Source organism: Chaetodon auriga, chromosome 2, assembly GCF_051107435.1.
Source record: "Chaetodon auriga isolate fChaAug3 chromosome 2, fChaAug3.hap1, whole genome shotgun sequence".
Classification (NCBI taxonomy): Eukaryota; Metazoa; Chordata; class Actinopteri; order Chaetodontiformes; family Chaetodontidae; genus Chaetodon; species Chaetodon auriga.
Window position 1 is genome coordinate 29,957,735 of NC_135075.1, and position 20,556 is coordinate 29,978,290.

Below are 20,556 nucleotides of genomic sequence, written 5' to 3' on the forward strand. Positions count from 1 at the left end.
CTTGGTAGCGCCTGACTCCACCAGCTTCTCGGCTAACCCAGACACGGATAAAGAGGTGGAGCATGGGTGGAGCTGAGGTGAGCCTGGTTGCTGAAAGCTAGCAGCTTGCTGTCAAAGCAGCCGTGACCATAATTATACAAAACTTTAAGCTTTATTATAATTTTAACAAGTGAGTTATATAAACATTCATCCATCGTACTGTTGTCATGAACGAGGAAACTAGACACAGAGACTAAAAGCACCAGCCTGTAAAGATGATTATTTCACCTGTGAAGTTGGACATTTTCATATGGGGGTCTATGGGATTGACTGGTTCTTGGAGTCAGCCTCATGTGGCCATTTAAGGAACTGCAGTCTTTGGCACCTCTGCTTTGGCTTCATTTTTCAGCCCTGGAGGTTACCGCTCAGCATTTCGCTGAAACAGCTGAACCTTTCTCTGGTGATGTCAGCCTCAACCTGCAGGTTCATCTCTCAGCCTCAGAGAAGAAGAGACAGGAAATACAAACAAAGCAGGAAAGTAACGGCTCATCTGTGGACGTCCACGTTTCCATTCTCCTCTTTTTAATTTCCCTTCCTTCGCTGGAGGATGGGGGGCCTTGGTGTTCATTCTGAAACTCTTTGCCAGTTTACTTTATGATGCCACGAGCAGCGCCAGCTTCGTGTCATAAATTTAGTTTCGACTAAGCTCGAGGAATAATTAGCAGCCAGAAAGCTTGGGTTCAGATCTGGAGATTTGGCAGTAGAGGAGGGTCTCTGGTGGTTTGTAAGGAGAGCTGGTGTTGTGGTGCAGTGTTTCTCCATCCCTCTCTGTCCCTCTCCACTTCCCTTCCCTTCGCTCTCAGTCTGTCTTTCACTGGAGTTCTGTATGAGGGCATGATGGATGAACACTAGTGACTGGATAATACACGGTTTACAGCTATACAGGCAGTCCTGTGAAGCTAAAACTGACTTTATGGAACATGGAGAGACACCTTAGCTATCCTTAAAGTTAATGTTTAGCCTGAGGGTGGCGCTAGAGAAAAGGCCGTTTTGTTCCCTGAAACAGTTTTCTGCACAGTAACCTTTCAGCAGCAGAAACTTCATTCATTCATTCACTGGTGTAAATAATCATTAGTTGCAGTCTGATACAGGACAGACTGCAACAAGTCATTATTGTCATCAGGGATTAATATGGTAATTATTAACCTGCTGATTATGTCCAAACCTCAACTTCTTGAAATGATTAACTCCACCACAATAAAATGACATTCATACTATGATCATAGTATCTGCACACTATCAGCGTGCAGGCGACATATGCAGCAATAAATCGATACTTTGGACTGAAACATACACCTGTGACTCACCTGTGATAAACCAGGACGATGTTGTTCTACTTCCTCTCAAACAGAGACACAGACTGAGAAAGAGACAATCAGATTCACCTTCAGACCAAAAAACCTCCTCTGAGTGACTTCAGCTTCAGGACAGAAAACTACAACACACCTACAGCCCTGCAGCTTCAGCCTGCTGACAGTCGTCACACTGAAGGTGAGTTTGACTAAAGCAGAACTCAAAGTGAAAGTAAATTTCAGTGAAGCTAGCAGAGGAGGGAGAGGAGCCATGACTGACTGTACTGTCTGTCTGCTGTTTTCAGCTTCACTCTGAGACAAAATGGCTTCCAGATCAGACGTAGATCTCACCTGTTCGGTCTGTCACGACGTCTTCAGAGATCCTGTTCTTCTGTCATGTAGCCACAGCTTCTGTAAAGACTGTCTGAAGACCTGGTGGAGACAGAAGGAAAGACGTGAGTGTCCAGTTTGTAAGAGAAGATCTTCAAGGGAAGAACCACCTTTAAACCTGGTGTTGAAGAACCTGTGTGAGACCTTCTTACAGCAGAGAGATCAGAGATCTTCAGAGGCTCTCTGCAGTCTGCACTCTGAGAAACTCAAACTCTTCTGTCTGAACCATCAGCAGCCAGTTTGTCTCGTCTGCAGAGATTCAGAAAAACACAGCGACCACAGATTCAGACCCATCGATGAAGCTGCACAACAACACAAGTGGATGCTTCAGGAAACTCTGGAGCCCTTAAAGGAGAAGTTAAAGGTTTATGAAGAAGTTAAAGAGAAGTTTGATCAAACAGCAGAACATGTGAAGGTCCAGGCAGAACACACAGAGACGCAGATTAAGGAGCAGTTTAAGAAGCTTCACCAGTTTCTAAAAAAGGAAGAGGAGGCCAGAGTGGCTGCACTGAGGAAGGAAGAGCGGCAGAAGAGTCAGATAATAAAGCAGAAGATGGAGGATGTGAGCAGAGAGATATCAGCTCTTTCAGACACAGTCAGAGCCACAGAGGAGGAGCTGAGAGCTGAAGACGTCTCATTCCTGCAGAGGTGCAAGGCTGCAGTGGAAAGAGTCCAGCAGCGCCTTCTGCTGGATGATCCACAGCTGCCCTCAGGAGCTCTGATTGACGTGGCCAAACACCTGGGCAACCTGACCTTCAACATCTGGAACAAGATGAAGGTGATGGTCTCATACAGTCCTGTGATTCTGGACCCAAACACTGCTCATCCAGATCTCATCCTGTCTGAAGATCTGACCAGTGTGAGATACAGAGGTGGACAGAGACAGCAGCTTCCTGACAATCCAGAGAGGTTTGATAGATACGGGTCTGTTCTGGGCTCTGAGGGCTTTAACTCAGGGACTCACAGGTGGGATGTGGAGGTTGGAGACAGTACATTTTGGTTTTTGGGTGTGTTAGCAAAGTCTGCCCAGAGGAAGGGACTCAAAGAGTCTGGATTCTGGAGAATAGGGTTTTCTGAAGCTCAGTACTCAGCACATTCACATTCAGGTCCATCCACATTTCTGCGAGTGCAGAGGAAGCCTTGGAGGATCAGAGTGAATCTGGACTGGAACAGAGGACAGCTGTCCTTCTCTGATCCTGATACTAACACACACATACACACCTTCACACACACTTTCACTGAGAGGATGTTTCCATGTATTAACACTGTAGATAAAGTCCCATTGAAGATATTATCACTGAAGGTCTGACATGAAGACCATCAACAACTTTGTGGAAGCTGATGGATCCAAATAAAGAAAACAGAATCAGTCTATCAATAACTGAGTGTTTGAGCAGCCAATCATTGTTCATTTTAAACTCCTGTCCAGACCATAAAGTTTGAGTAAAATCTGTTTCACATTTGATATTTTCATGTTTTGTATTTTCCTAAATATATGAACAATTCTCTGTTTGATGTGATGAAGCTGAGGTGATTCTGTCTGTAAAAGTGTTTTCATTCAGTTTCCATCAGTTGAATTCTGCTGGTCATCATTTCATCACAGGACACATTCTATTTAAGGTGGACAGCTCATGTTTAAGGTGGATGTGTCAGTGTGGGTTCAGGCTTCATGTGATGTTGGTGAGTTCAGAACATGAATTAACATTAACACTGAATGTAGATTAATTCCTGTCGTTCATCAACATAAATTATCGTCTTTTCTTGGTTTTCAGATTTAATCTCGATGATTAAACACCTTCTGCTTCTGTCAAAGTTACAGCTGTGACGACAAACAATAAAAGATACATTAACACATTTCATGAATAAATGTTTAAAGTGGTAACAGCCTGTTTCGCCTCCTGCTATCGTGTTATTGATCGCTCATCATTTGTGGTGTGCTGACATCTGCTGAACTGGACCAGTGGAGCTGGAAATTGTTCATATTAGACTGAATGTAGTCCTTTATTTCTTGAAAGAGCAGAATAGAGTGGCTGAACGTCTGGTGAGGCACGCTCTAATTCTTCATAATTTAATAATAGTAACTAATAATATTTGCTGGTATAAAACCAGATGGTGAAGTTTTATCACAGCTAACGTTAGCTTTCAGGGCACCTCGCCACTGTACACAGTTAACCTAGTTAAAAAAGATAAAAGGGGACAAACGTCTGCCAACAATTAACTCAAATGCGATGGCAAGTGTTAGAAAATGTTCCATTTTTGTTATACTTGTTAGAAATACACCAACCAACACATTTCATCCACCTCCTGCTCCACCCTCATGCCTCTCAGACGAGCCCGGGCAAACTAGCAGCCGTCGCTGTGTCAGTTTGCATGAATGTGACGTCGACACATGGATGGTTTGGAGGAAGGTATTTTTAGTATTTTTAAAATAACAAAAATACAGAACACTAACATATCTGGATAAAAATACTAAATCTTGTATTTTAAATGTGAATTTGTTGAGCAGGAACACTGCCCGTCCCTGATTACAGGTATGTCTGATCTGCACAGGACATATTATGAGTATTCTGGAACATTGTTCCTTCCATTGTTCACCTTTTCCATGATATTCCAGGTTAACCGTTCCAGTGTTTCCCTTTCCTGCCATATTCCAGGGTACCCCTTCACTGCATGATTCCACAGTACTTCAACACACATTCAGCGGCACCCCTCGTGGTAAATACAACACTCTGCAGCAATATTGCACATCACCCCTTCCCTCAATGACTATGTTTACATGCAGTCAATATTCGGGTTATGGTCAATATTCCGGTTTCTGAAACATTCGGAATAATCTGTTTACATGCGTGAGCAAACAGGGTTATTCCTGTATACATGGTAATTATAATCAATTGGGATATCCCGATCAAAACAGTGATGCACGGACAACGTGTCGACGCACGGAGAACGTCATGACGCAATGCGCGTCATTTCAGCTTCGTAACTTTTCGCTCACCTTCTTGTGTATCTCACTATCCCGGTACTTTCTACCATCTACAAAAGACATGATATTCATGTCTTTCACCACACTTACGAGGTGACTTGTCTCCTCCTCGCTCCAAAAGTGTGGTGTCCTCCGTTTCGCCATGTTTTCAACAAGTAGTTCCTGCACTCAAAAGACCAAGACTCCTTACGAATAGAACATGCGCAGAACACAAATTAATGTTCTGTTCGATGGGGATATTCCGATACGCGTATACATGACCATAAATTCGGGTTAGAAAAGGAGTAACCCAGGGTGTTAGGATACGTGAGTCAAAAACACGGCCAGGACCCCGGATGCAGAGACAGGTTGAACACAGTTTATTGAACTCACAAAGTACAAAGCAAAAAAAACACGAAAATCTCCACTACGTGGGAAAAAGGCAAGGCAGGCTCAAAACAGGAACTGAGGATCTCAAAACTATCTAAGGCAAACACAAAGTCACCACTGCGGGGAATACTCGAAAAATATAAGAAACCAAAAATCACCTGGACAGGGAAAAACGGCTCGAAATAGAAAAAGTAACAAAACACTCGAAAACACACTGGAGCTGGAAGCGAGGAAGGAGGCAAGGCAAAACAGTGTGGCGAGGCACGTGTGCGCAGAGCTAGGAAATCTTCCGGCACTGAGCAGGTGGATGAGCTGGCTGAAGTAGGCCGCGGCTGATCACCTGATGCCGCTCAGGTGTGTCTCCTGGATAGGGCACGGAGATCGGTCCTGCCTCCTTCCACACTCCAGCGCTGCAGAGTAGGAGAGTGAGAGGAGAAAGGGAGAACAGAGAGGAGGAGGGGGGGAATACCGGCAGACGACAAAAACATGCACAGAACTCGAGACCACAACACAGGGGTCATATTCCGGTTTTTAAAAACCGGAACATGAGCATATTCCGGTTATTCAAGATGTTTCCATGGCCGTGCGCAACCAGGTTATTGCTGATATTCCAGTTTTGAAAGGGTTTTTGACTGCATGTAAATGTAGTCAATGTTCCAGGCCCCCATTCCCAGATCAGTCCTGGGATTCTGTTAAGTCATGTTGTAACTCCACCACGTTCAATCTATGATCAGAAACATAGCTGAGGCAAAAGCCTGTTGGACACTGTCAGCGTTCAGACGACATATCCAGCAATGATTTGGGCTGAATCAGATTCAGATTTAATCTCGATGATTAAACACCTTCTGCTTCTGTCAAAGTTACAGCTGTGACGACAAACAATAAAAGATACATTAACACATTTCATGAATAAATGTTTAAAGTGGTAACAGCCTGTTTCGCCTCCTGCTATCGTGTTATTGATCGCTCCTCATTTGTCGTGTGTTGACATCTGCTGAACTGGACCAGTGGAGCTGGAAATTGTTCATGTTAGACTGAATGTAGTCCTTTATTTCTTGAAAGAGCAGAATAGAGTGGCTGAACGTTTGGTGAGGCACGCTCTAATTCTTCATAACCTGCAGTGTCATTGTTTGTACCAGAACAGTATGTACTGATACATACATGTAGGTACAAGGTAAAGTTTGGAAATGAGGAGGTAACAATCTAGGAACCATACATTTATACTGTGGTACTGTTAGATACCAGGTACTTTTTTGGGATGCAGTCTGACCAATGAGAAACAGAGCTGGAAGCTTGGATGAAGATGGATTCATGAGTTCTGCATCATTTCATCAGTCCTCTGTGATTTATTTCATATCCTGCTCACCAAGACCTGAAGGTCGTTCCTCTTTTTTAGCTTGTGGTACTAACTAAAGAACTTCAGGGTACATTTCTGTTTTTAACTTTGAACAAGAAGAGGTCCAGGCAAGAGAGTCAGGAACATAAGAGGTGTAATACTGTGCATGTTGTAAAGTTGACAGTAACCTAAAACTTTTACACTTCCTACCAAAGTCATGTCAACCTATGATCACACGTGTTTATATTTGTTCATTAAAGTACTTTTAAACCTGCACAGTGAATGTGTGTTTTCAGTGCTTTCATTTCAGATCTTTGACTGTAGAGAAAAACAGTGAGAGTGAGTTAATGATCGTAGAGTTATGAAGTTATCTGTGTACCCACAACGTAGCCGCTCAGTGAGATCTAGAAACTTTTATTTCAGTGTGTTTGATATTTGGTTAAAATCTGGACGTTCAAGATAGATGGACTCTACAATGTTGGCCGTTCCGGGCATGTCCACTGTGCTGGTTCTTCTCCTCCTTCCTCCCTGTATCAAAAGGTGTACGGATACACTCTGCTCTGGCCTACTGACAGAAAAAGCCTGCTACGGCCTACCAACAGAAAAAGCCTGCTGGCAGCTAAAGCTAACTAACTAGCACCAAGATGCCTCCTTTCTCCACAGATGACCTCTACAAACTTCTGCAGCAGGTTGCAGTGTTGGAAACTAAAGTTCAGCGTCTGGGAATAAACGCAGAAGTGAACGGACCTTGCGGAAATGACAGCACTTTGCCGCTGACTCAAAACAGCGGGCTGGAGAATGCTAACATCCAGCTAATTAGCTCTGATACAGCTCCCACGAAACTAAAGGGCTGTGTACCGGGTAATAAATCTGCCTGTATCAGTCCTCCCTGGAATGCTCTCGGGGCAAAGCCCAAGAGTAAATCAGCTGATATGGGGAGACGTCCAACAGGTAGAGCCCAGCGCCCAGAGATCTGTGATGCGACAGGCTGGCCTGCGTTATCATCCTCCTCAACACCTGTGCAGAGTAAGGCACAGCTGTGGATAAAAGCTAAAGGGAAGGTGAGCAACAAAACTCCCAAACCAGCTAGTGTGCAGTTACAAAATCGGTTTGCTCCACTACTGCAGGACCCTGGATCTCCAACTGAAAACCTGGATAACTCCTCGGACTCACAGAGAAGGGTAAGGCCTGACAGGAAGTCAGAAGCTAGAAAGCTACACGGAAAGCTACTATTAAAGACGTGGGAAGCATGTACAGCAGAAACACGAAAGTATTGTGCTTTCCAGATGATACAGTCTCCAACATGACCGACAGAATCCTCAGTCTTGTTGCAGAAATTCCAACTTTGAAATACCTTGCACTGCACACAGGGGCAAATGATATTGCGAAACGACAATCTGAAGTGCTCAAACGAGATTTAGGTAAACTGCTAAATGCAGTGAGCTCTCTGAATGCTGAGGTCTTCTTCAGTGGGCCTTTACCACCAGTCAGAGGAGGAGGAGAGAGATTCAGCAGATTATTGGTAGTAAACAGATGGCGTTCAACTGCGTGTGATGTCCACTCAGTGCATTTTATTGACAATTTCAACTTTTTCTGGGACCGCAGACATTTTTTCAAAGGAGATGGACTTTCCCTAAACAAGTCAGGAGTAAAACTTTTTGCCTCCAACCTATCTTTCTTCCTGCGTAACACTGTTCCCACTCCCAAGGACAAGAGACAAGAGGAATCCAAACAAAAGCAGCAAACACCAAAACATGAAGGAGAACCAACTCTCCCCCCGCCTGTATGCTCTAACCATGAAGGATGCCAGAGCAAAAAGGAGGATGCCTCATGTCCTCCGCCAGGGGCCACTGCTCGTGAGGATTCACTGACTCCAACCACTAAAACTCCACCTAGGTCACCATCTCCAACCACTAAAACTCCACCTAGGTCACCATCTCCAACTGCCCAAACTCCATCCAGCTCATCATCTTCACTGGGTATCCCATCACCATCCTCCCCCCTGCTGGAGTTTACTGACCGAATGAACAAACTTGTCAGCGCGGGTATCAGACTTACCCCTCGGCCATCTGGGATCCTGTCCCCCCAAATTCCACCCCGCCCCCTACAACCACCCTGTCCCCCTCCACCACCACAGCGCTGACGGGCACCACCTCCACCCCCTCCACGGCTTGATCTGAACCTACTCCAGTCCCCTAGTAAGAGCCCAGCACAGCCACCTATTTGTGTTGGTAACTGATGTGTTCCGGGTCCAGCTTTTAAGGCAAATGTTATGCCTGACTTTTCCAAGGAAAAGCCAGGGCCCATTGTGCCGGAAGCAGTGATTCATGTCTCAGTAGGTAGGAGGAGAAGATCGGCCCATCTCTCCAGAAACATCACATCATCGAATTTAACATGTATTCCACGTCAGCCACAGTATGTTCTAAAACATGGGGATGTTGGACTTTTTAGCACATTTAAGTTAGCCCTTTTAAATGTTAGGTCTTTGGCAGGCAAATCATTCTTAATCAATGACTTTATCATCAAGCACAGGCTTGATTTTATGTTTTTAACTAAAACTTGGTTAGGACAAGATAACAGCGCAGCAGTTCTCAATGAGTCAGCCCCTCCGAACTTCCGTTTCATAAGTGAAGTAAGAATGCATAAGAGAGGAGGTGGAGTCGCCATTTTGTTTAATGAACGTTATATTAATGATAACACCTGTGCAGTCTTCAATCAGTGTTTTACACCATCACCAACACTGCCCTCAGCTTCAACTGATGACCTTGTAAATAGTTTCAGTTCCAAAGTTATGGCTATTATTGACTCCATCGCCCCAGTTAAGACAAAAGGTTTTATCAGGAAGGAAGCCAAGTCATGCAATGAATTTGCAGCCTTTTTTACAGATAAAATTTCAAGGATAAGACAAACAGTGTGCAGCTCCAGCTCAGGCAACATGATAAGTCCATCCGTGCCTTCTTGTTCTCCAGTTAATCTAGCACACTTTAACCTTCTAGATCATACAAGGCTGACAGAAACTGTATCACAGTTAAAATCCACAACATGCTGCCTTGATACTCTGCCAACAAACTTTTTTAAAAATGTCTTTAATTGCATAGCTCCAGATGTGTTGCAGATAATAAATAATTCTCTTCAGTCTGGTCACTTTCCCCAGGCCTTGAAAACTGCAGTAATAAAACCTCTCCTAAAAAAGACTAATCTGGATGCTTCAGCGATAAGTAACTACAGGCCAATATCAAATCTTCCCTTTCTAGGAAAAATTATTGAAAGGGTTGTTTTTCAACAAATGCATGCTTTCATGATGCAGAACAATCTTTTTAATGCATTTCAGTCTGGATTTCGTCCACACCACAGCACTGAGACTGTACTTATCAAAGTTTTAAATGACATACATCTGAATAATGATGCTTCCAAAGCCTCAGTCTAAGTATTATTAGATCTCAGTGCTGCCTTTGATACAGTTGATCAGGACATACTGCTTGACAGACTGGAAAAGTGGGTGGGACTTACTGGCACTGTGCTACACTGGTTCAAGTCTTACTTACAAGATAGAGACTACTTTGTGTCAATTGGTGAGCATGTGTCTGAACGACAGAAGATGATGTGTGGGGTGCCACAAGGGTCCATTCTCGGACCACTTCTTTTCAATATCTACATGTTGCCCCTAGCTCAGATTAAGGAGCAACATAATATTTCTTATCATACTTACGCAGATGATACACAACTTTATATTTCTGTGTCATCACATGACTACCGTCCCTTACTTTCACTGAGTGAGTGTATTCATCAAATCAATGAGTGGATGTGCCAGAATTTCCTTCAGCTTAATGCAGATAAGACAAAAGTGATTGTATTTGGCCCCAAAAATGAAAGGTCAAAGATCAGTGCTCACCTTAATTCCATGTCACTGACAACAACAGATAAAGCCAGAAATCTTGGTGTAATTATTGATTCTGACCTGAATTTTAACAGCCAGTTAAAGCTCATTACCAAATCAGCCTACTACCACCTGAAAAATGTAATCAGAATTAAGGGATGTCTGTCCAAAGAAGACATGGAATAACTGGTTCATGCATTTATTTTCAGTAGGTTGGACTATTGCAATGGAGTCTTTACTGGTCTAAACAAAAAATCAATTAGGCAACTACAGCTGATTCCAAATGCTGCTGCACGAGTCCTTACAAACACCAGAAAAAAGGACCATATTACACCAGTCCTCAGATCACTGCATTGGCTTCCTGTGAGTCAAAGAATAGACTTTAAAATCTTACTGTTGGTCTACAAAGCATTAAATGGTCCATCCATCCATCCATCCATTTCCACCCGCTTATCCGGGGCCGGGTCGCGGGGGCAGCAGTCTGAGCAGGGACGCCCAAACTTCCCTCTCCCCGGACACTTCCTCCAGCTCATCCGGGGGGACCCCGAGGCGTTCCCAGGCCAGCCGAGTGACATAGTCACTCCAGCGTGTCCTGGGTCTTCCCCGGGGCCTCCTCCCGGTGGGGCATGCCTGGAACACCTCCCTAGGGAGGCATCCAGGGGGCATCCGGTACAGATGCCCGAGCCACCTCAGCTGACTCCTCTCGATGTGGAGGAGCAGCGACTCTACTCTGAGCTCCTCCCGGGTGACAGAGCTCCTCACCCTATCTCTAAGGGAGTGCCCCGCCACCCTGCAGAGGGCCTCCAATCCCATACTCCCGGACCACCTCCCACAGAATGACGCGAGGGACACGGTCGAATGCCTTCTCCAAGTCCACAAAACACATGTGGACTGGTTGGGCAAACTCCCATGAACCCTCAAGCACCCTGTGGAAGGTATAGAGCTGGTCCAGTGTTCAACGGCCGGGACGAAAACCGCATTGTTCCTCCTGAATCCGAGGTTGGACTATCGGCCGGATTCTCCTCTCCAGTACCCTGGAATAGGGAGCCTCCCAGGGAGGCTGAGGAGTGTGATCCCCCGATAGTTGGAACACACCCTCCGGTCCCCCTTTTTAAACAGAGGGACCACCACCCCAGTCTGCCAGTCCAAAGGCACCGTCCCCAACTGCCATGCGATGTTGCAGAGGCGTGTCAACCAGGACAGCCCTGCAACATCCAGTGACTTGAGGTACTCAGGGCGGATCTCGTCCACCCCCGGAGCTTTGCCACCGAGGAGCTTGCAGACTACCTCAGTGACTTCAGCCCGGGTGATGGACGAATCGACCTCCAAGTCTCCAGTCTCTGCTTCCTCTGCAGAAGACATGACAGTGGAATTGAGGAGATCCTCGAAGTATTCCTTCCACCGCCCGCCAATATCCCGAGTCGAGGTCAGCAGCTCCCCACCTCCACTGTAAACAGTATTAATGGAGAGCTGCTTCCCCCTCCTGAGGCGCTGAACGGTTTGCCAGAATTTCTTCGAGGCCGACCGGTAGTCCTCCTCCATGGCCTCCCCGAACTCCTCCCAGACCCGAGTTTTTGCTTCTACAACCACCCGAGCTGCTGCCCGCTTAGCCTGACGGTACCCGTCAGCTGCCTCAGGAGTCCTATGAGCCAACCAAGCCCGATAGGACTCCTTCTTCAGCTTGACGGCATCCCTTACTTCCGGTGTCCACCACCGGGTTCGGGGATTGCCGCCACGACAGGCACCGGCGACTTTACGGCCACAGCTATGGACGGCTGCATCAACAATGGAAGTGGAGAACATGGTCCATTCGGACTCAATGTTTCCAACCTCCCTCGGAATCTGGTCGAAGCTCTCCCGGAGGTGGGAGTTGAACACCTCCCTGACAGCGGGTTCCGCCAGACGTTCCCAACAGACCCTCACAGTACGTTTGGGTCTGCCAAGTCTGTCCCGCTTCCTCCCCTGCCAGCGGATCCAACTCACCAAGAGGTGGTGATCAGTTGACAGCTCAGCCCCTCTCTTCACCCGAGTGTCCAAGACATACCGCCGAAGGTCAGATGATACGACTACAAAGTCGATCATTGACCTCCGACCTAGGGTGTCCTGGTGCCACGTGCACTGATGGACAGCCTTATGCTTGAACATGGTGTTCGTTATTGACAAACTATGACTAGCACAGAAGTCCAACAACAGAACACCACTCAGGTTCAGATCGGGGAGGCCGTTCCTCCCAATCACGCCCCTCCAGGTATCACTGTCGCTACCCACGTGGGCATTGAAGTCCCCCAGCACAACGATGGAGTCCCGGGTTGGAGCACTTTCCAGTACCCCTCCCAGGGACTCCAAGAAGGCCGGGTACTCTGCACTGCCGTTTGGCCCATAGGCCGAAACAACAGTGAGAGACCTGTCCCCGACCCGAAGGCGCAGGGAAGCGACCCTCTCGCTCAGCGGGGAGAACTCCAACACATGACGGCTGAGCTGGGGGGCTATAAGCAAGCCCACACCAGCTCGCCGCCTCTCACCGCGGGCAACTCCAGAGTAGAAGAGAGTCCAGCCTCTCTCAAGGAGTTGGGTTCCAGAGCCCGAACTGTGCATGGAGGTGAGTCCGACTATCTCTAGTCGGTACCGCTCAACCTCCCGCACTAGCTCCGGCTCCTTCCCCCCCAGCGAGGTGACATTCCATGTCCCCATAACCAGAGTCGCTGTCCAGGGTTTGGGTCGTCGGGGCCCCCGCCCACGACTGCCACCCAAAACGCAAAGCACCGGCCCCTTCTGGTCCTTCCTGCGGGTGGTGGGCCTACGGGAAGGTGGGCCCACGTCGCTCCTTCGGGCTGAGCCCGGCCGGGTCCCGTGGGCAAAGACCCGGCCACCAGGCGCTCGCCTGCGAGCCCCAACCCCACGGCATTAAATGGTCTAGGACCGAAATATATTTTAGATTTATTAACTCCATATGAAGTATCCAGACCTCTCAGGTCATCAGGGACAGGTCTACTGTGTGTTCCCAGAACCAAACAAAGTGAAGCAGCTTTCAGTTATTATGCTCCTCACCTGTGGAACACTCTCCCTGCACACCTGAGGTCTGCACCAACCAGCAGCTCATTTAATCAGGGTTGAAAACATTATTTGCTACAGCTTTTACTTAAAGTAATCATTTTAAATGCTAAATTATTGTCTTAAATGCTAAATTATTGTCTTTTACTGGCTTCTGTTTTTAATGTTCCTTTAATTGTATTTTATTTTTATTTTTCTATTCTCTTCTAATCTCTTTCTTTCTTTCTTTGAAATGTATGATTTTAATGTATTTTTATGCTTCTGTCAAGCTCTTTGAATTGCCTGGTGTATGAATTGTGCTATACAAATAAATTTGCCTTGCCTTGCCTAAGAACGGTGCAGTTGCTATGCTGCTGATGTGTTTATTCATTACAGTTAGATTTCAGCTCATATCAGTCAACATATCCTGAAATGAATCAATGTTTGGGAATGAAACACACCCTTGTTTTCCATGAGAAGTGGCAGCATTTAAAAGAGGTGGAGCGACAAAGCTTCACACCTCACCTGAGACCACTGAAAAGCTTGTTCTCCTTCCTCACTAAAGACAGACAGACCGACTGAAACACAGAAAATGATTTACCTTCACGCCAAACTAACAACTTCCTCTGAGTGACTTCAGCTACAGGAGGGAAAAGTTGAAAACTTCATCACTGCTGCTTCAACCTGCTGACACTCCACAAGCTGAGGGCGAGTTTGACTGAAAACAGGACTCAAAGTGAGTAAAATGTATTTCTCTATTCTTTTCAAACAAAGTTATAAAGATATAGAAAAAAATAAACAACAGCCTTTTTACACATAAGGCAAGTCAGAAAAGAAGGATTTTGAGAAGTTTTTGAAAGACCTTGATCAGGTGATCTGAGTGGCCGAGAGGTGGAGTAAGATTGCAAATGTTCAGAAATGGATGAAGGGTAAGACCATGTGGGGTCTTGTATGCAAAAAGCAGTGTCTCTGTTCCATACTTCATGGGGTGCCAATGAAGGGATGTGAGAATTGCTGTGATACTGGATCTACAAATGCTGTTGGTTCGCAGCCAGGCTGCACTGTTTGGCCTGAGGTGCAGGCAGGACAATGCTGCTCAGCTGAGAGAAAAGAGCAAAGTGAAAGTAGATTTCAGTTATGTCAGAGAGGGGGAGGGAGGCCATGACTGACTGTACTGTCTGTCTGCTGTTTTCAGCTTCACTCTGAGACAAAATGGCTTCCAGATCAGAGGAGGATCTCACATGTTCGGTCTGTCACGACGTCTTCAGAGATCCTGTTGTTCTGTCATGTAGCCACAGCTTCTGTAAAGACTGTCTGAAGATCTGGTGGAGACAGAAGGAAACACGTGAGTGTCCAGTTTGTAAGAGAAGATCTTCCAGAGACGAACCACCTGTAAGTCTGGTGTTAAGAAACCTGTGTGAGACCTTCTTACAGCAGAGAGATCAGAGAGCTTCAGAGGCTCTCTGCAGTCTGCACTCTGAGAAACTCAAACTCTTCTGTCTGGACCATCAGCAGCCAGTTTGTCTCGTCTGCAGAGATTCAGAAAAACACAGCGACCACAGATTCAGACCCATCGATGAAGCTGCACGACAACACAAGAAGATGCTTCAGGAAACTCTGGAGCCCTTAAAGGAGAAGTTAAAGTTTTATGAAGAAGTTAAAGAGGAGTTTGATCAAACAGCAGAACACGTGAAGGTCCAGGCTGAACACACAGAGACGCAGATTAAAGAGCAGTTTAAGAAGCTTCACCAGTTTCTACAAGAGGAAGAGGAGGTCAGAGTGGCTGCACTGAGGGAGGAAGAGGAGCAGAAGAGTCAGATAATGAAGCAGAAGATGGAGGATCTGAGCAGAGAGATATCAGCTCTTTCAGACACAGTCAGAGCCACAGAGGAGGAGCTGAGAGCTGAAGACGTCTCATTCCTGCAGAGCTACAAGGCTGCAGTGGAAAGAGTCCAGCAGCGCCCCCTGCTGGATGATCCACAGCTGCCCTCAGGAGCTCTGATTGATGTGGCCAAACACCTGGGCAACCTGACCTTCAACATCTGGAACAAGATGAAGGAGACGGTCTCATACAGTCCTGTGATTCTGGACCCAAACACTGCTCATCCAAAACTCATCCTGTCTGAAGATCTGACCAGTGTGAGATACGGAGGTGGACAGAGACAGAAACTTCCTGACAATCCAGAGAGGTTTAATAAACGCTGGTCTGTCCTGGGCTCTGAGGGCTTTAACTCAGGGACTCACAGCTGGGATGTGGAGGTTGGAGACCGTCGAGGGTGGTGTCTGGGTGTGTTAGCAGCATCTGTCCAGAGGAAGGGAGACATACAGTCTGGATTCTGGAGAATAAGGTTTTTTGGAGGTCAGTACTCAGCATACTCACAATCAGATCCACCCACTGCTCTCCAGGTGCAAAAGAAGCCTCGGAGGATCAGAGTGAATCTGGACTGGGACAGAGGACAGCTGTCCTTCTCTGATCCTGATACTAACACACACATACACACCTTCACACACACTTTCACTGAGAGGATGTTTCCATGTATTGACACTATAGATAAAGTCCCATTGAAGATATTACCACTGAAGGTCTGACATGAAGACCATCAACAACTTTGTGGAAGCTGATGGATCCAAATAAAGAAAACAGAATCAGTCTATCAATAACTGAGTGTTTGAGCAGCCAATCATTGTTCATTTTAAACTCCTGCCCAGACCATAAAGTTTGAGTAAAATCTGTTTCACAGTTCATATTTTTATGTTTTGTATTTTCCTAAATATATGAACAATTCTCTGTTTGATGTGATGAAGCTGAGGTGATTCTGTCTGTAAAAGTGTTTTCATTCAGTTTCCATCAGTTGAATTCTGCTGGTCCTCATTTCATCACAGGACACATTCTATTTAAGGTGGACAGCTCATGTTTAAGGTGGATGTGTCAGTGTGGGTTCAGGCTTCATGTGATGTTGGTGAGTTCAGAACATGAATTAACATTAACACTGAATGTAGATTAATTCCTGTCGTTCATCAACATAAATTATCGTCTTTTCTTGGTTTTCTTGGTATCTCAATGTTTAAACACCTTCTGCTTCTGTCAAAGTTACAGCTGTGACGAAATAAAGCATGAAGATTTTCTGCAGACTGAAAAGTTGCACTGAACCTTTATTTAAACAGTGTTAAAAATAACCTAAAACTTTTACACCTCCTACCAAAGTCATGTCAACCTATGATCACACGTGTTTATATTTGTTCATTAAAGTACTTTTAAACCTGCACAGTGTACTGTGTGTTTTCAGTGCTTTCATTTCAGATCTTTGACTGTAGAGAAAAACAGCGAGACAATGAGAGTGAGTTAAAGATCGTAGAGCGATGAATTTATCTGTGCACCCACAACGTAGCCTCTACGTGAGAACCAGAAAATTTTATTTCAGTGTGTTTGATATTTGGTTAAAATCTGGACGTCCAAGATAGATGGACTCTACAATATTGGCCTCTCCGGGCATGTCCACTGTGCTGGTTCTTCTCCTCCTTCCTCCCTGTATCAAAAGGTGTGCCCCAGGGTTCCATACGAGGACCACTACTGTTCTCCACATATGTAAATAATATTTATGAAATGCTTTATTCCATTTTATGCAGATGATGCAGTTATCTATTGCTCAGCCCCTTCAGCAGCAAAAGCTCTTTAATCTCTGCAGTCTGCATTTGATGTTCTTCAGTTCTATTTAACTAAATCAAAAATCATGCTGTTTTCAAATGACAAAAAGTTTACATCTAATCTTCCAAAGATCTCAACTGCTTGAGGGATCGACATTGAAATGCTCATAACAAATGCTGTAAGTACAGCTCTAAGTCTGTGGGTATTAGTGTTGATCAGAGCTTGTCATTCCAATCACACATTCCAATCATACACTGTCTTTATTTAGGAATAAATCTTGTTTTGCCACCACAGCAAGGAAATGTTTGATCTCTGCATCTTTTTGTACCTTCATTGACCACTGTCTGAAAAGTCAGATACTTTATACCATTGTGCTTTACGTTTTATAACTGGCTGTAGAAATCTCAAGCACCACTGTTTTCTGGACGCTGCTGCTAAAAGGTCATCTCTGTACGTCCCCAGACTTTCACATTGGTTGGCTTTTCATATCAATCTCTCCTTCGGCTGGTTCTTTCTTACCTTTGTTCATCTGTAAAATCCAAAATCTATATGGTCTGCACTCTCACATTATTCTACAGATGTCGGTCACAGAGTTACAACAGAAGTAGCCAAAAAAAAAGTTTTAAATGTGCTGCCCTTTGTTCCTGGAATAACGTATAGAAGGACTTTGTCAGAGCTGATTACTGTGAAGGAATTTGAGTCAGTTTTTAAGGATTGAGAATTTAATGCTCATGGTCAACACGACTGTCCCTAAATTTTCACTGAAATCATTAAAAAAATGGTGCCTGTTTATGCAGCAGAATAGTTTTTGTTTGTTTGTTTGTCTTTGACCTCTTGTGCATATATATGTGTGTGTGTGTGTGTGTGTGTGTGTGTGTGTGTGTGTGTGTAGGGGAACCAGGACACCCTAACGAGAAGTTGGCAACTTGTGACTCAGGGCTCTAATATCCGTAAGAACAACCTACTTTCACAATTAGAGACTGATGAGGTACAATGTGACTCATCCACGGTACAAAGATGCTACGGCAAGGGGGAGCTAGGAGGACAGGTCAGTGCAGGGATGACATCTGCATCCCTGAAAAACGAGATTGGGTACCAAGCCCCAAGAAGCACAGACACCCTGAACACAAGGGCAGTTGACCTGAGAGAACAGATAACAGAATCCTGGGGGAACACAGGAGAACGGTACATTTCGACACTCTATTGAAGTCTTCATTCATCACAATAAGATTTCAGCTGTTGCATATGTTTTCAGAAAGTAAACTGTAGGTCGATATATTTACTAAAAATATTTCAATATGTTCTAAATGTTTAAAATCACCCCCCAGTTATTATATATCTCCCTACTGCACAGTATCAGTCAACATATCCTGTAATGAATCAATGTTTGGGAATGAAACACACCCTTGTTTTGCATGAGAGGTGGCAGCATTTAAAAGAGGTGGAGCGACAAAGCTTCACGCCTCACCTGTGACCACTGAAAAGCTTGTTCTCCTTCCTCACTAAAGACAGACAGACTGACTGAAACACAGAAAATGATTTACCTTCACGCTAAACTAACAACTTCCTCTGAGTGACTTCAGCTACAGGAGGGAAAAGTTGAAAACTTCATCACTGCTGCTTCAACCTGCTGACACTCCACAAGCTGAGGGCGAGTTTGACTGAAAACAGGACTCAAAGTGAGTAAAATGTATTTCTCTATTCTTTTCAAACAAAGTTATAAAGATACAGAAAAAAGTAAACAACAGCATTTTTACACATAAGGTAAGTCAGAAAAGAAGGATTTTGAGAAGTTTTTGAAAGACCTTGATCAGGAAAGCAAGAAAGCAGTGTCTCTATTCCATACTTCATGGGGTGCCAGTGAAGGGATGTGAGAATTGCTGTGATACTGGATCTACAAATGCTGTTGGTTCGCAGCCAGGCTGCACTGTTTTGCCTGAGGTGCAGGCAAAACAATGCTGCTCAGCTGAGAGAAAAGAGCAAAGCGGAAGTAGATTTCAGTTCTGTCAGAGAGGGGGAGGGAGGCCATGACTGACTGTACTGTCTGTCTGCTGTCTTCAGCTTCACTCTGAGACAAAATGGCTTCCAGATCAGAGGAGGATCTCACCTGTTCGGTCTGTCACAACATCTTCAGAGATCCTGTTGTTCTGTCATGTAGCCACAGCTTCTGTAAAGACTGTCTGAAGACCTGGTGGAGACAGAAGGAAACACGTGAGTGTCCAGTTTGTAAGCGACAATTGTCCAGAGAGGAACCACCTGTAAGTCTGGTGTTAAAGAACCTGTGTGAGGCCTTCTTGTTGGAGAGAGATCAGAGAGCTTCAGAGGCTCTCTGCAGTCTGCACTCTGAGAAACTCAAACTCTTCTGTCTGGACCATCAGCAGCCAGTTTGTCTCGTCTGCAGAGATTCAGAAAAACACAGCGACCACAGATTCAGACCCATCGATGAAGCTGCACGGCAACACAAGAAGATGCTTCAGGAAACTCTGGAGCCCTTAAAGAAGAAGTTAAAGGTTTATGAAGAAGTTAAAGTGAAGTTTGATCAAACAGCAGAACACGTGAAGGTCCAGGCAGAACACACAGAGACGCAGATTAAAGAGCAGTTTAAGAAGCTTCACCAGTTTCTACAAGAGGAAGAGGAGACCAGAGTAGCTGCACTGAGGGAGGAAGAGGAGCAGAAGAGTCAGATAATGAAGCAGAAGATGGAGGATGTGAGCAGAGACATATCAGCTCTTTCAGACACAGTCAGAGCCACAGAGGAGGAGCTGAGAGCTGAAGACGTCTCATTCCTGCAGAGCTACAAGGCTGCAGTGGAAAGAGTCCAGCAGCGCCTTCTGCTGGATGATCCACAGCTGGTCTCAGGAGCTCTGATTGACGTGGCCAAACACCTGGGCAACCTGACCTTCAACATCTGGAACAAGATGAAGGAGATGGTCTCATACAGTCCTGTGATTCTGGACCCAAACTCTGTTTATCCACAACTCATCCTGTCTGAAGATCTGACCAGTGTGAGACGAGGAGGACAGAGACAGCAGCTTCCTGACAATCCAGAGAGGTTTGACTTGTACACCTCTGTGCTGGGCTCTCAGGGCTTTAACTCAGGGACTCACAGTTGGGATGTGGAGGTCAGAGGCAGTACAGGCTGGTGTCTGGGTGTGTTAGCAGAGTCTGTCCAGAGGAAGGGAGTCACTCATTCTGGATTGTGGAGAATAAGGTTTTTTGGAGGTCAGTACGCAGCACGTTCACAATCAGATCCATCCACTGTTCTGCGAGTGCAGAGGAAGCCTCAGAGGATCAGAGTGAATCTGGACTGGGACAGAGGACAGCTGTCCTTCTCTGATCCTGATACTAACACACACATACACACCTTCACACACACTTTCACTGAGAGGATGTTTCCATATATTGACACTCTGGATAAAGTCCCATTGAAGATGTTACCACTGAAGGTCCGTGTGACAGTGAACCAGAGCAGGCAGAGATGAAGAGGACGGTTATATTTGTGATGTTTATTTCTTCAAGGGAAAAGTCAGTGAATTGAACCAGTTCAGCTGCACCTGCTCCGACTGCTGCCTCGTTATCATTATTCCAAAGATC

The 20,556-nt window shown here is 45.4% G+C and overlaps 2 protein-coding genes and 1 pseudogene across 3 annotated transcripts; all 3 read left to right on the forward strand.

The window, feature by feature from the left end:
• Nucleotides 1-442: 442 nt before the first annotated feature.
• Nucleotides 443-3,030, forward strand: LOC143331316 (E3 ubiquitin-protein ligase TRIM39-like). Of its 2 annotated transcripts, XM_076748047.1 has the most exons (2): nucleotides 443-462; nucleotides 1,665-3,030. In XM_076748047.1, the coding sequence occupies exons 1-2, from the start codon at nucleotides 443-445 to the stop codon at nucleotides 3,028-3,030; spliced, it is 1,386 nt and encodes a 461-aa protein (XP_076604162.1). The 2 variants fall into 2 exon arrangements, with proteins under 2 accessions (XP_076604162.1, XP_076604171.1); XM_076748056.1 differs by lacking the exon at nucleotides 443-462 and having other exon boundaries at nucleotides 1,654-3,030.
• An 11,498-nt stretch (nucleotides 3,031-14,528) lies between these two features.
• Nucleotides 14,529-15,905, forward strand: LOC143331207 (nuclear factor 7, brain-like). Its single transcript, XM_076747883.1, has one exon. It carries the CDS (start codon nucleotides 14,529-14,531, stop codon nucleotides 15,903-15,905), a length of 1,377 nt encoding a protein of 458 aa, XP_076603998.1.
• Nucleotides 15,906-19,040: 3,135 nt separating this feature from the next.
• LOC143331411 (zinc-binding protein A33-like) lies at nucleotides 19,041-20,347 on the forward strand (annotated as a pseudogene).
• Nucleotides 20,348-20,556: the final 209 nt, after the last annotated feature.

What these genes read in the sequence shown, in the direction of transcription:
- LOC143331316 (XM_076748047.1), top strand. Translation starts at nt 443, where the DNA reads ATGTCAGCCTCAACCTGCAG. An exon ending in ATGTCAGCCTCAACCTGCAG is followed by an intron (nt 463 to 1,664) that starts GTTCATCTCTCA and finishes AATGGCTTCCAG; the next exon opens with ATCAGACGTAGATCTCACCT.
- LOC143331207 (XM_076747883.1), top strand. Translation starts at nt 14,529, where the DNA reads ATGGCTTCCAGATCAGAGGAGGATCTCACATGTTCGGTCTGTCACGAC.